The sequence below is a fragment of the Rhincodon typus genome, chromosome 37 (assembly GCF_021869965.1).
Source record: "Rhincodon typus isolate 14 chromosome 37, sRhiTyp1.1, whole genome shotgun sequence".
Classification (NCBI taxonomy): Eukaryota; Metazoa; Chordata; class Chondrichthyes; order Orectolobiformes; family Rhincodontidae; genus Rhincodon; species Rhincodon typus.
Window position 1 is genome coordinate 3,311,504 of NC_063368.1, and position 14,934 is coordinate 3,326,437.

General features: G+C 40.4%; 1 protein-coding gene across 3 annotated transcripts in view; it reads right to left on the reverse strand.

Moving 5' to 3' along the window:
• ttc26 (tetratricopeptide repeat domain 26) overlaps nt 1-14,934 on the reverse strand; it is a 77,009-nt gene that overhangs the window by 52,783 nt on the left and 9,292 nt on the right. For all 3 annotated transcript variants that reach the window (XM_048617631.1, XM_048617630.1, XM_048617632.1), the window contains exons 5-8: nt 14,666-14,715; nt 13,538-13,683; nt 9,489-9,660; nt 6,657-6,731 (exon numbers count right to left, since the gene is read on the reverse strand). In XM_048617631.1, the coding sequence (XP_048473588.1) occupies nt 6,657-6,731; nt 9,489-9,660; nt 13,538-13,683; nt 14,666-14,715 (443 nt within the window). The remainder of the gene's footprint in view (nt 1-6,656; nt 6,732-9,488; nt 9,661-13,537; nt 13,684-14,665; nt 14,716-14,934) is intronic.

The window sequence follows — 14,934 nt, forward strand, 5'->3', positions numbered from 1 at the left end:
CATGCCCCTCATGATTTTATAAACCTCTATAAAGGTCACCCTCAGCCTCTGGGACTCCTGGGAAAATAGCCCCAGCCTATTCAGCCTCTCCCTATAGCTCAAACCCTCCAACCCTGGCAACATCCTCGTAAATCTTTTCTGAACCCTTTCAAGTTTCACAACATCCTTCCTGTAGCAGGGAGACCACAATTGCACGCAATACTCCAAAAGTGGCCGAATCAGTGCCCTGTACAGCCGCTAAATAACCTCCCAACTCCTATACTCAATGCACTGACCAATAAAGGCGAGCATACCAAATGCCTTCTTCACTATCCTATCTACCTGCGACTCCACTTTCAAGGAACTATGAACTTGCACTCCAAGGACTCTTTGTTCAGCAACACTCCCCAGGACCTTACCATTAAGTGTATAAGCCCTGCCTTGACTTGCCTTTCCAAAATGCAGCACCTCTAAATTAAACTCTGTCTGCCACTCCTTGGCCCATTGGCACATCTGATCAAGATTCCATTGTACTCTGAGGTAATCTTCTTCGCTAACATAAGACTACCAACTTAGACGGTGAGCACAGATCTAGGAATCATGAGATGAAGGAGTAGAAGATTTTGTTTTCTTCCAGCAAAAAGACCTGTAAAATGTGCTGATGCACAAATATTTAGTGGGATTGGATCCGGAGGCTAAGCAATCTCCCAATATTACATACAACATACAAATTAGGAGTGGGACTAGGCCATTTAGCTGCTTGACCCTGACCCACTATTTGATAAGATCACAACTGATTTAGTTATGGACTTTTCACTTTCCTCTCAAACCCCTAAACCCAAGGACTTCTTTAGCAATCAATAAACGAACTCAGCCTTTAAAATATTCAATGACTCTGCCTCTATGTTCTTTATGGAAGATTTTAGGCTGATGAAAATCTATTTAACTTTTCTATAAATATTATATAGACAAAGAATACGTTAATAATATTTTTGATATATCATGTATCCCAGAAGATTGACATGTGCCCGACAGACACTAATACATGAGTTGCATACACGATGCCAATTAAATGTTTCTAGTTGACCTTAAATACATTTTCAGGTCAGCAAGGGATACAAGTAAGTAAAGGGTGTCATTGATTCATTTTTTGGATTACTTTCTTTATATTACCTTTCGATTATAAAGTTAGTCACTGTTAAAAGGACAGTGGGAATTGATACTTATTGCACAGACATAATCTTTAATAAGAGGCTCAGCAGCGACAAATAAATTCAGAGGTTAAAAGCAGGGTGGTTAAGAAGGCATTTGGCACGCTTGCCTTCATTACTCACACCGTTACGTATACTAGTTGGGACATCACGTTGAGGTTGTACAGGATGTTGGTGAGACCACTTTTGGAGTACTGTATACAATTCTGGTCATCCTGCTATAATATTAAATTGGAGAGGGTGCAGAAAAGATTTACAAGGATATTTCCGGAACTGGAGGTTAGAGTTAAAAGGAGAGGCTGGACAGGCTGGGACTTTTTCCATTAGAGCATAGGAGTTTGACCTTATCAAGGTTAATATGGTCATGAGGGGCAGAGATAAGGTGAATAGCAAAGTCTTTTCCCTAGGTTCTGAGGAAGGGTCACCAGAGCCGAAATGTTAACTCTGTTTTTTTCCTTCACAGATGCTGTCAGGCCTGCTGAGCTTTTCCACCAACATTGTTTTCGTTCTTTTCCCAAGGATAGGGGACTTCAAAATTAAAGGGCATATTTTTAAGGTGAGAGGAGAAAAATTTAATTGGGACCTGAAGGGGGACCTTTATCACACAGAGGGTGGAATGAACTGCCAGAGGAAGTGGTAGATGCAGGTACAGTTACAACACTTAGAAGACATTTAGACACGTACATGAATAGGAAAGGTTGAGAGGGAGATGTGCCAAATGCAGGCAAGTGGGAGTAGTTTAGTTTGGGAAACTTGGTCGGCATGGACGGGTTGGAACGAAGGATCTGTCTCCGTGCTGACTCCATGACTGAGTTTATGTTGGGGTCTTCCAGTTTCTATCTTTCACTATTGCAAAGAAACATAATCTTTATGTCTGATGAATAACTTTCCAGGACATGCTTTGGTAATCAATTCAAGAAGTTAGAATTTTGATCGATTCTTAAAATGCCTATACTGGATGTACCAACTTCACAAAGGATACATTGCAGAAAGGGGTGTGGAAAACTGATACATATTATATACATGCACCTTTGCTGAAATAACTGACTTCAACTGAATGATTTCAGAAATAATAGTGTGGCAATTACAATGTATAGAAAGCTGTATTTGCAATAGGTCATCAGGGAACAGGTAAAGGAACAAGGTAAGCCGATGAAACTTGTGAATTCTCACACAGCAAGGTTGAGAAAAAGGAAAAAGAGAAGAGGTGTCAGGAGAGAAATCAGAGAACTTGATTAGCCTTGAAAATCTTCGAGCTCAAACTTATCATCAGTGAACGCAAGTATTGTTACACATGCCTATTAAACTATTGTCACCAATAGCCACCTGCTGCATTGCGATGAGTGCCAATAAGTGGTTTGCATTACTGTTTTGAAGAATCGTTTGTCAACTTCAAGGTAAGAATACCTAGAATTAGAACCGAGAATAAGGAGTAGGCCATTAAGTCTGCTCTGCTGTTACATAGAACGTAGAACAATATAGCCCTTCGGGCCACTGTGTCTGTGTTGACCATGATATTATTCTAAAACTAATCTCATCTGCCTGCACATGGTCCACATCTTTCTATTCTCTGCCTGTTCATATGTCTGTCTAAATGCCTCTTGAACTTCATCAAGGACATTTCATGGCCCCTTCTGGACCTCTGAATTTCCTTTTTTTTTTGAGTATTCTTCTGCTTCCTTTATACTTCTCAAGAGCCTTGTTTGATTTCTGTTTCCTAAACCTTACATATGCTTCCTTCTTCTTTTTAAAGAAACTTAAAACATCTCTCATTATCCCAGGTTCCCAAACCTTGCCATCGTTATCTTTCATCCTCATGGCAACATGCTCATCCTGAACTTTGGTGGATTCACCTTCAAACAGCTGCACCTAATCCAATTTTTCCAGTTCCTTCTAATTCTGTTGTAATCAGTCTTCCCCCAATTTAGCACTTTCACCTGAGGATCAGTCTTATCTTTTACCATAACTATCTTAAAATTTACTGAATTATGATCACTGTTCCCAAAATACTCCCCCACTGAAACTTTGATCACCTGGCCAGGCTCATCCCAATACAAGGTTTAAAATGGCCCCTTCCCTAGTTGGACTATCTACACGATGTTTCAAGAATCCTTCCTGGATACACCGAACAAATATTGCTTCATCTAAGCCCCTGGCACTCAGGGAGTTGCAGTGAATATTGAGGAAATTAAAATCACCCACTACCATTACCGTGTTGTTTTTACATCTTCCATTATCCGCTTAATATCTGTTCCTCTAATTCCTGCTGGCTACTGGGAGACCTATAGTATAAGCCCATCAAAGGAATAACAAAGCTGCAATCACAAAGTTCTACTCATATTGTCTTGCTGGATGAGCCCTCCAAGATGTGCTCTCCTAGTACAGCTGTGACTTTCTGCGCAATCAATAATGTAACTTCTTCCCCTTTTTTACATCCCTCTCTATCACACTTGAAACAATTACATTATGGCTGATCATCGACCTCAATGGCACTTTCCTGAGCTATTTCCAGATCCTTTGATGTTATTAGTCCACAAAAATCTACTGATTTTGGCACTGAACCTGTTCAATGATTGAGCTTCCACAGTCCTCTGGGGTAGAAATTTCCACAAGATTTACCGTCCTCAGTGAAAAAATTCCTCTTCATCTCAGTCCTAAAAGATTGACCTAATTTTTTGAGATTATCTTCCATAATTCCAGACCCAGCAGCCAGGGAAAACATTTAACCATAATCACCTTCATGCTTCATAAGGATTTTGCAAATTTCAATGAAAGCATCTCTCATTCTCCAAAGCTCGAGTGATTACAGATCCAGGTTCCTTAATATTTCATCATAAGGCAATTCTGGCATCCCAGGGATTAGTCTGGTGAACATCTGTTGCATTCCCTCTATGTCAAACATATCTTTCCTTAGATAAGGAGACCAAAACTATATACAATACTCCAAGTGGAGTCTCACCAAGACTCTATACAACTGCAGCAAGGTATCTTTCCTCTGTCCTCAAAACTCTTGATGATCATGGCCAACATAACATTTGCCTTTGTAAGTGATATACTTTTATTGACTCATGAAAAAGGACACTCAGGTCCCCTTTGGACACCAGCACTTCTCAAGGTCTCACATTTAAGAAGTATTCTGACTTCCCGTTTTTTTCTACCAAGGAGTATAACTTTACACTTATTTGCTTTATATTCCATCAGCCAAGTTCCAGCCCATTTACTTAGTGTGTCCAAATTGCCTTGAGGCTTCCTTGCACCCTTCTCTTAACTTACGTTCCCACCTAGGTTTTCATCAGTGGCAAATATGGAAACATTTTTATTAGTTCCCCAAATTCAAATCATTTGCAAGGATTGTGAACCTTGCTCTGATCCTAACTCTAAGCCACTGGCAACAGCATCTATCCTGAGCATGATCAGTGCACTGCCACTAATACATGCGCTTTAATTTGTTTCCCAAATTCCTGCGTGGACCTCATCAAAAGCCTCTAAAATTCCAAATTCACCACATCCACTGGTTCTTCTTTATCCATGCTACAAGCAACATCCTCAAAAAAACTCTGAAAACTTTGTCAAACGTGATTTCCCTTCCTTAAATCAATGTCAATGTTACTCAATTTTACCGTTCCTCCTTCTCTCCTTAAATAATGGAGTCAAATTTGCTACTTTCCAGTCTGCACATACCTTTCCAGATTCTGTAGAATTTAAAAAGAGAAATTACTATAAATCATCCATAGGTCAGTCAGAATTTGTGGACAGAGAAACAGAACTAATACTGTAGGTTGATGATCCTTCATGAGAGATGTTGGAGTTTCCTGCATTTTCTGTTTTTATTTCAAGTTCCACTGATACCTTGTTTTGGTGATAACTTTGAAACTTGAATATCATGAACTGTTTTGATTACAGCAATTTAAAATATCATGCACTTGGTTAAACAATGGGTATTTACTCAGATCATTATGAGTACAGCATCCGAGTTACTGTGGTACAGGAAAAGATTTGCATTTTTACGGTGTCTCATGTTGAACAATATGCCATGAGCTCAAAGATGGATACCTGGTCCATCTCGGACTCCTCCTTTCCCTTCCTCAACATCTGTTCCTATTTCTGGGGATAGACTGGCCACAAATATCCACTAGAAACCCACCAACTCCCACAGTTACCTGGACTATACCTACTGACACACTGCTTCCTGAAAAAACTCTATTCCATTCTCCCAGTTCCTCCAATGTTCCAATGATGCCAACTTTTACAAGGTAGCCTCCAAAATGTCCATCTTCTCCCTCAACTGAGGATTTCCCAGTACCGTTGTTGACACCCCCATCTTCACTCTCACAATAGCAATAGGGTTCCCCTTGTCCCTACCTACCATCCCACCAGTATCTACATCCAGAAAATCATCAGCGGCCATTTCCGCCATCTCCAGCGAGATGCCACTAATAGACAAATATTCCCCTCCCCTCCCTTGTCTGCTTCAGCAGGGACAGTTCCCTCTGGGACACCCTGGTCCACTCCTGCTTCACTCCCAACACCACCTCACAGCCCCACGGCACCTTCCCCTGCAATCGCTGAAGGTGTAACACTTGCCCATTTACCCTCTCCCTCCTCAGTATCCGAGGGCCCAAACATAACTTGCAGGTGAAGCAGTGCTTCATCTGTGCTTCACACAATCCAGTCTACTGCATTCGCTGCTCACAATTCGGTCTCCTCTACATTGGGAAAATGAAGACTTGGTGACCGCTTCGCTGAACACTTACGTTCTGCCAACAAAAATGACCCTGAGCTCCAGTTGCCTGCCACTTTAACGCACCACCGTGTTCTCTGGCCAATATCTCTGTCTCAGGTTTGCTGCAGTGCTACAACTAATCTCAGTGTAAGCTGGAAGAATAACACTCATTTTCCGCTTGGGGATCCTGCAGCCTTCTGGACTCCATATCGAATTCAATAATTTTAGAGCTTGAACTCTACTATGTCCTAGTCCCCACCTTCTACACACTATGCCTTGTGATCACATGGTCTGCTATTACATACTTTGGGCTCTAACCCCAATCACCTATCGTTTAGTCCTTACTCCCTGCCTCCAACCCTATCTTCTACATAAAAAAATGACATTTTCCCAGCTACCATCAGTCCAAGGAAGAGTCACAGGACCCAAAACATTAACTCTGATTTCTCTTCATATTTACTGCCACACCTGCTGAGCTTTTCCAGCAATTTCTGTGTTTGTTTGTGCCACAAACTCGCATCCCTCCACAGCAATTCATGAAAGCAAATTCAACAAATGTGATTAGTTTTTGCATTTACGCCAGAAAATGACGAGGAAAGCTGCAAAACTCCCGCAGTTTCACTTCTATTCTATTTTATTATACTTTATTAATTTGAGGATAGATTTACTTCCCTCAGTGGAATTGCCTTGCCTCACATCTCAGAACAGTCATAAAACTGGCAGGAAGATGATTAAATACTTGCCAGATTGTGCTTAATGAGCTCCTTCGCAAAATCAAACACAGGAGATGCAATGTCCATTAAATTTTTCAGTTCTGCCTGTGAAGGGAAAACAAAAAACTGATAAAACTAAAGGTCATTACTTTCTGGAAAACTGGCACAAATTTTGCAAAAATAAAATCATCTATATGGTTAAGCAATTCCTGACACATTTTACAGAATAAAAATAAAACTTCCTATCTCAGCACATGGGCACTAGAAAGAACAGCATTTATTGCCCATCTATAAATGCCTCTGAGGTGGTGTTAAACTGCCTTCTTGTACTACTGTAGTCCGTGTGATGTAAGTATGCTCATAGTGTTGTTATGGAATGAGCTCCTAGATTTTGACCTACTGACTCTTCCTTGCTCAATTAAAGCAATATCAGTATACACATTATCAATCTGTCAGCTCGGCTTGAGCTTGTGATGGAACTCTTATTCCTTTCTTCTTGTAAAGATTGTATCTTTTTATTTTTCTGCATTTTTGACTGAGGACTGAAATGGGAAAAGGGCTGTTTTAAAAACCAAAGATTATGGAAAGGACTGCTGCACTTTTTAAAAGCAAGTAATCAATACTTATTGTAAGTGCTGCTGCTTCAAGCAGTGAGGGGCAGGTTTACTTCAAATGAACTGGCGCTAACGGGATGTGAAATACAGCTGGCAACATGTAGCAGACTGATTTGTGGAGTTGTGAACAGTTGTCAATGACAAAGGTTTTGTGTTTGGTTTCAATTATATGATTGGCTCCCAGGTAGCGTAACAACTTGTGGGTTGGAACGATATTGCCAGAAGACACTGCACCTTCAAAAGGGGAAGTGGTGTTCTTTTCTCTACAGTAGAAAATTCCTACATCCTAGAGAAAGCCAGTTTATATTCCCTCACCAGATGCTATATGATGTTGCTTTTTACCAATAAGTTAGAGATGTTATAATTGTAAACCGGGCACTCCATGCCTCCTGCAAGTGAATGAAAATGACCTGCAGAAGAACGAGACTGATGAACAACAGGTCCTGACAAGGCAAAACAAACATCTCAGCAAACCCTGTGGACAGGGGCCGCTAAACTGTCTTCAGTTTTTTCTTCCTCCACACATAACACCAATGTCTTATTGTGTTTGTCTAATATAGGTATAGGGGAGTGTTATAAGGGAGTTAGAATTTTAACCACTAGAGTTATACATTGATATTTCTTAGATGTTTACCTATTACTATGTATTGATTCTGATTAAGTACAGAAACTGGTCCACGCTTTCTGTTAACTCGTGTTTTAAAAAAAAGGGTAAATTAGGGAACTTTGTGTATGTTGATAAAATCTTTAACTTTTGTGACAAGTCTGAAACTTGATTTCCCAGATGCTACTCCAGTGAAGTATGACACTTAGTTGGTAGATTCCAGCTTTGTTACAAGAGACAAAAAAAGGCTGTCATGCTGGAATCCAAGGCAGACAAACAGGAGGCTGGAAGAACACAGCAGGCCAGGCAGCATCTGGAGGAAAGGATTGCTTTCATTAGTTAAGAACCCTAAAACCTTTGTTTTAAGAAAGTTTTATTTGCTGCTATCACTTCAAATGTTGTAAATCAACACAGCTAAACAATCCCTCAACCAACAGATCAGACCTAAGATCTGCAGTCCTGCAACATCCACATTCAACAAGTGAATTTAAAAAATCTAATTCAAACCCTAGGATAACTCTCACCCACCCCACCCCCTCTCCTATCCACTCCCCCTCCTCCGCTCCCCCCACTCCCCCGCCACCCCCACCCCACCCCACAGTGCTCCACTCTCAAAACTTGGCTGTCAGTTCCCAACACCTCACTGCTTCACTCTAACTCAATGCTTGCTCTCTCATTGTTTAACATTCCTGCAAGTGAGGAAGCAGTTAAGGGAGTAGGAGAGAGGCAATGAGGGGTCAGGAACACAGTAACAAAGCAGGTTTTGAGCAGAATGATGTGTGAAGTGCTGAGCCGAGATAGCAGACAGGGCCAGCAACTGGGAACTCTGGACAGCAAGCTAGAAGGAGCTCCGAGCAATGCTGGCGAGCTGAGACCAGAACTATTTGTGGAAATTCTTAAGTGTGGTGCAAGGATTTCTTGGGTGTACAGCTGTTAGTGGTATCTATGGGCAGTGTGGACACTGAATTTCAGTTCCAGGACCCCAATGAAAAATGCCAACTGTACCATCTTCCTGTTCCTGCATAGTGGTAGGTGATGCACAGTCTAAGAAAAGGGATTTTTCAGAAGAGGCTTAGCAAATTATTTTCACCTGAATGGACATCAGAATCTGGAATACATTACCACTGGTGGGTAAAGCCAAGAAGCCAAGACAACAGGACCATTAAGAAGAACATTAAAGATCAGGAAATGTGAATAAGGCAAAGGTCCCAATATGGTGTCGGCTAAAGGCAATAATGATGGACCAATTGCCTTTCTGTCAATGCCCAGTTTCTCAACAGAACTGAATAAATGACCGTGTAAGCAGGTTGCCAAAGAAAGTTCATATAGAACCCAACAAGTGTTGTAGGAAATGAACAGGTTAAGTTAGATAACAGTTAAAGCCTTAGCCATATAGTCAGTAATAAGCAAGCTGGCAAAGTATCTGGGAACAGACAAGGCATCCAGACTGTCACAAAGTTAGTAGCTAGAAACCATGTTATCAAAGGCTTTGGGTGAACAACAGACAATGCCTACAAAGACTGTAAGAAACAAAAATAATATGGCACACCTGAAATCCTCCTATCAATTTATCATGTTGACCCCCTACAACAGGAATGAAAGAAAACTTGAGCATTAGCCTCTGTTCTCAGCTCAAGGCATTACCTCTGCTGCCTTGCCATTGTAAAGTCGGAAGTGATTGCAGGCTTTCAGGTTCAGTGCGATAGTGCTGTCAGGATAATGTTGCAGATAGACTGCCAGAACCTCCTGGGAAACGTCATAGTAATCCAATTTGTAGTAGCAGAGAGCTACATAAACATTCAAGGCCATGAACTCCCTAGCAAAACATAAAGGGACAAGTTAGCAAGCTTGAAGAGCTACATTCTACAGTAACAGAAGGAAATGTCAGAAGCACTGTCTTTTGAACTAAGGCTGCATCTAACTTCGGGTCGATGTAAAGAACTCTTAGCACCATTTTGAATAAAAGCAGGAGAGTTCTCACCTACTCATTATGCTTGCAGGGATTTTACTGTGTGCATTTGGCTGCTGCATTTTCTACATTACAATAGTGACTACACTCTTTCAATAGGTGTAAAGTGTTTTGAAATGTCTAGTGGTCATGAAAAGCACTATATAATTACAAATCTTTTTCCTTCTTTATCCTTTGAGAGATTTATCATCTCTTCAACTAGATTTAACTTGACTAGATTCACTCAACACTTTATTTGGAATACAGTCTTATATCTTGTTTCAATAAGACTTGGTTTCTAATTCAATGCAGCGCTAAGATTAATCGGTATACGTTAACTCCTCGTATGTTGAGTCTACTTGTGGACAAATTCTTTGCAAGCCATAGTTTATTCACAATGACTACATCAACATCATGGCCTTTTCAAAAACTTGGCTGACTGGTGGTGACACATCCCCACCTGATGTATCCCCAGCTGTCTACTTCTTTCAACACATGCTTCACCCAAATTGTATGATGGGTGATGATGTGACTCGATCAAATCTTATTTTGGTCTGTCCCCTTACTCCCCTTGAACTTTCTGCTCCTTTAAACATCTCAACTTGTTCTATTCCTCTCAGCTAGAATCCAGGCTCCCTATGGTTTGAAACATATCACGCTCTTCTTTCTTTCGCACTGAGCCATCTTCAGCGCTTTCCTTCTTCAGCCTCTGCAATGAGTGGTTTCTGATTCTCAATGATTTTATATCTCATCTCAACTCCTCATGTTCTCTTTCTCCCAGGGAGCAATTTCTTCTCATCACATCCTCCATTTAATTTTCTCAACCCATATCCATGGCAACCCAGTTGACATTGCTATCTCAATGGCCTTGCTACCTCCATAGTATCTGACCCAACATTTGTGATGTAATGATGTAATGACCCTATTTAACCTCCAGAAAGCAAAATTTCTCTACTTGCCCACTGCCATAATACAACACTGTCCCCAGCTATCAATATCCATGGTGAGCCCCTGGACAACCACATATTTCCACTTTCCCAGACTCCCCATCCATGCCTTTGTTACGTCTGATATTCTGATGAAATCCTGACCAATCTCTCTCCATTAACTTGACATCGTCCAAAACATGCATCAAATCACTGTCCTCTCTTATATACACTAGCTCATGCTTAAACAATGTACCAACTATAAGTTCTCTTCCTGGCTCTCAAATCCCTCCGTCATTCCAAACTTTCCTATTTTTGCAATCTCCTCTAGCTCTCCAACCCTCAGATATCTAGGTTCTAAATCCAGTCCATTGATCAACCCACATCTCATCATTTTTGGTGGCTCTGCCCTTTACCGCCAAGAACTGCCAAATTTCTTCCGTCTGACTCTCTACCTCGCTTACTTCCTTTAAGACTCTCCTTAAGAGAGGGGAGCTGATGACTAGTAATCCAGAACACCAGGCTGATGTTCTGGGGCCACTGGCTCAAATCCTGCCATGGTAGGAAGTGAAATTTGAATTTAATGACACTATGGAATTAAAATGTTAGCTAATAGTGACCGTGTGACCACTGCTAATTGTTGTTAAAAACTCATCTGGTTCACTAATGCCCTTAGGAAAGAAACTCTATCCTATATACAACTCCAGACCTACTGTGCTGTTGTTAATTCTGAGTAATAAATGCTGGCCTCGTCAACAATTCCAACATTTCATGAACAAATGAAAACCTAGCTCTTTGAACGCTTTTGGCCAATTGCTTTATGTGTTGCAGTATCATATCTTGTTGGATCATTCTCTGTAACTTCGGGATGTTTAATTATGTTGTTAGTACAATACTTTTGAAGTGTACCAAACTCTGATTTGATGACAGCCAAGGATATAAAATAAGAATCTCAGTCATTCTTGTAGTTTTGACCCTATTTAACTTGCAGAAAACAAAATTTCTCTACTTGTCCACTGCCACAATACAACACTGTCCCCAACTATCAATATCCATGGTGAGCCCCTGGACAATGTGGATCATTTCCCATACCTCAGAATCCACCACTTTGTGCAAGCAGACATTGGAATCAATGTTAGATTTCTTTGTCAATGCGTCAACACAGCCTTCAGACACCTGAGGAATAGATTGTCCTAAGTCCTAGCTCTTAAACTCAGCATCAAGCTAATGATCTACAGAGCAACTGTGAATCCCCACCTCCTGTATGCATCATGAAACAGCAAATACTTCAAATCCCTGGAGAGTTATCACCAAAATCATACAAATCCACTGACAGGATAAGTGTACCGGCGAGAGTGCCCTCTCCCAGTCCAACATCCCCAGTATCAAGGCATTGATCTCACAAGAACAGATGCAATGGGTGAGCCACATAGTCCACACGCCAAGTACGCTATTCCAAGCTCCATTATGGTAAGTGATCACTAGAAGGACACCCTGAAAGCCTCCCTAAACAAATGAAACACCGACACATGGTAAGTGCCTGTCCATGCAATTGGGAGCAGTAAGTGGGAGACATTGGGTCAATGGAATTGGGATGAGTAGCTGAACTTCTGAGTCACTTCTTTAAAAAGTGAAATTAAATTGGAGGGGAGGCACCTCACTGAGTGGAGCTGAGAGTTCAGAAAAAGCCATTCATCTTTTTAATTGAAAAAAAAAGCCTGATAGAAGTAGGTCTTGAATCAGTGATAATTCAATATCTTCAATCAAGTTCAAAACCTAGTTAACAAGAACCCATGACTAAAGATTAGAATAGGAAACAGAAGCAGGATTAGAATTCTTTAGATTAGAATTAGAATTCTTAGCATTCTTCTTTCTGAGCCTGCTGCATCATTCAACTAGATCATGATTGATCTTCTACCTTGATGCAATTTTCCCAACCAGTGGAGCTATTTCATGTAGAGCGACACTAGCATGTGGCATGGCCCACCATGGATGGTAATGGCTGATGATGAAATTTGAATAAATTTTAAAAATGTGAATTAAAAACAATCCTAATGGTAATCATGTTACCACTATTGATTATCATTAAAAAGCTATCTCATTCACTCATGTCAATTAGGGAAGAAACCCTGCCAGCCTTAACTAGTCTAGCCTGCGTGTGATCTACACCCATAGCAATACAGTTGTCTCTTAAATACTCTTTAGGCAATTAGAGATGAGCAAAAATTGCTGGCCTAGCCAGTGAGACTCATAACTTGTGATTTTTTTTAAAATATCATAGCAAAACCAATGAGCATCAGCTACCACTCATCAATGACCAGTGAGAATATTCAGATAAATAAGTTAAATAGGCTAATCAACTCATTCAAAAAAACTCAAGCCATTAATTGAGATGCTCAATGTAGCATGACCCACCAGGGATGGTAATGGAAGCAAAATCAAAAATTACTTTCTTACAGATAAGTACTCTACTGTATTGTCCTGAAAGTTAGGACTGAAGATGTCAAGAGTCCTTCTATACTGAAAACAATGAAATTGTTTGGCTAAAATCATTCCAGATTCGTGAGATTAGGGTTTAAGCATTAATTTGTAATATTTATCACTTCTCTAAAAGGTCCTAGCAATACATCAATAACTTGTTACTACTCAGTAACGGCTGTGCCTGTTCCAGCTGATAACAGGTCATCAGCTTATTCTCTAATACTACATTATCCCACTCATGTCCAGCGTCACCTTATCACATAAGCAGTAGGTTGGCATTATGTTTCTTCGCCGATATGTTCAATTAACACCAACTATGGAACAATGATAGGAATTACCGGTTGTCAAGCAGGATGCGTTTGTAGATATCAATAGCTTCCTGGTAATGGGAACGCATGTAGTGGATTGAAGCTAGACTGAGTTGATCCTCAGTGATGTCCTGTAGATTCTGGTGGTAGTTCATCAACCGCTTCTCGTCACTGAACTAGCATAAAACATTAGGAATCCTATTATTCATTAAAATAACGGCAGTATGAATCGAAATGAGGGAAACAAACAGAACAGTGAGGTTACCAAGAGAAGGAAAAACTTACCAAAAGAATGTGAAAGAGTTGAATAGAAAATGGAACAAGAGCCAAAGACAGAAAAACAGTAAAACTGAGTTTGCCATATCAAGAGAGATTTATAGAAAAAGACATAAAACAAGTAAGATAACAACATGGAAGAGAGTGAAGAGAAGGGAGAGAAAGAAGGCAACAGAACAATTAAAGTGTGTTAAAGAAATAGAGAGGGAGCAGAAGTGCAAAGACTACAGACCAATTCGTATCTGCAAAACAATCAGAAATGAATATGTAATGTAAGACAATAACTAGCATTTCAATACACCTTATTTGTCCTAAGCACACCTCACAGGAGCATTTTCAAACAAAGTTGACAATAGAACCCAATAAAATGATATTTGGATCAAAGATCAAAAGCTTGGCTAAAGATGTTAGCTTAAAGGAGTGATTTAAAAGGCAGAAAAGGAGGAAGAGATGTGAAGAGTTTTCAGGTGAAAATTCCAGAGCTTAGGACCCAGGCAGCTGAAGACACAGCTATCAATGGAGAAGTGGTTAAAATTGGAAATGCTCAAAAGACCAGAATTGGGGATGGTAGGATTGTCAATATCTCAGATGGTGTGGCACTAAATGAAATGACAAGAGATGGGAAGGGGAAGAATTTGACAGTAATAATAAGAATTTTAAATCTGAGATGTTACTTTGTTGGGAGGCAGTGTATATCAGTGAGGAAATAAAGAAACAGTAATTAGGACTTGGTGCCACTTTGGACATGGGTTTAGGGTGACCTCAATTTCAGAGAGAATAGAAAATTGGAACCTGGCCAGGAGTGCATTGGATTATTCAAGGCTAGTCGTGACAAAGGTATTGATGTGTATTTATTGACATTAACCAACTTGAGGAGATTACCTTGTGAGCCAGGTGAAATAACAGGCGATTCTGCAATCGACTTTTAGGAGCTGAAAACAGAAGGAGTAGGCTTTAATTTCTAGTTATTGGAGATTTTGTTCCTTTTGCTTCTAAATTCTCAAGCTATAGGGAGAGACCCAGCCTATTCAACCTATTTTCCTTGAAGCATTACAGGCTGAGGGGTGACCTTACAGAAGTTTATAAAATCATGACGGCCATGAGTAGACAAGGTCCCCACCCCCCAAGGTAATGGGAAGGCAATGGCCTAG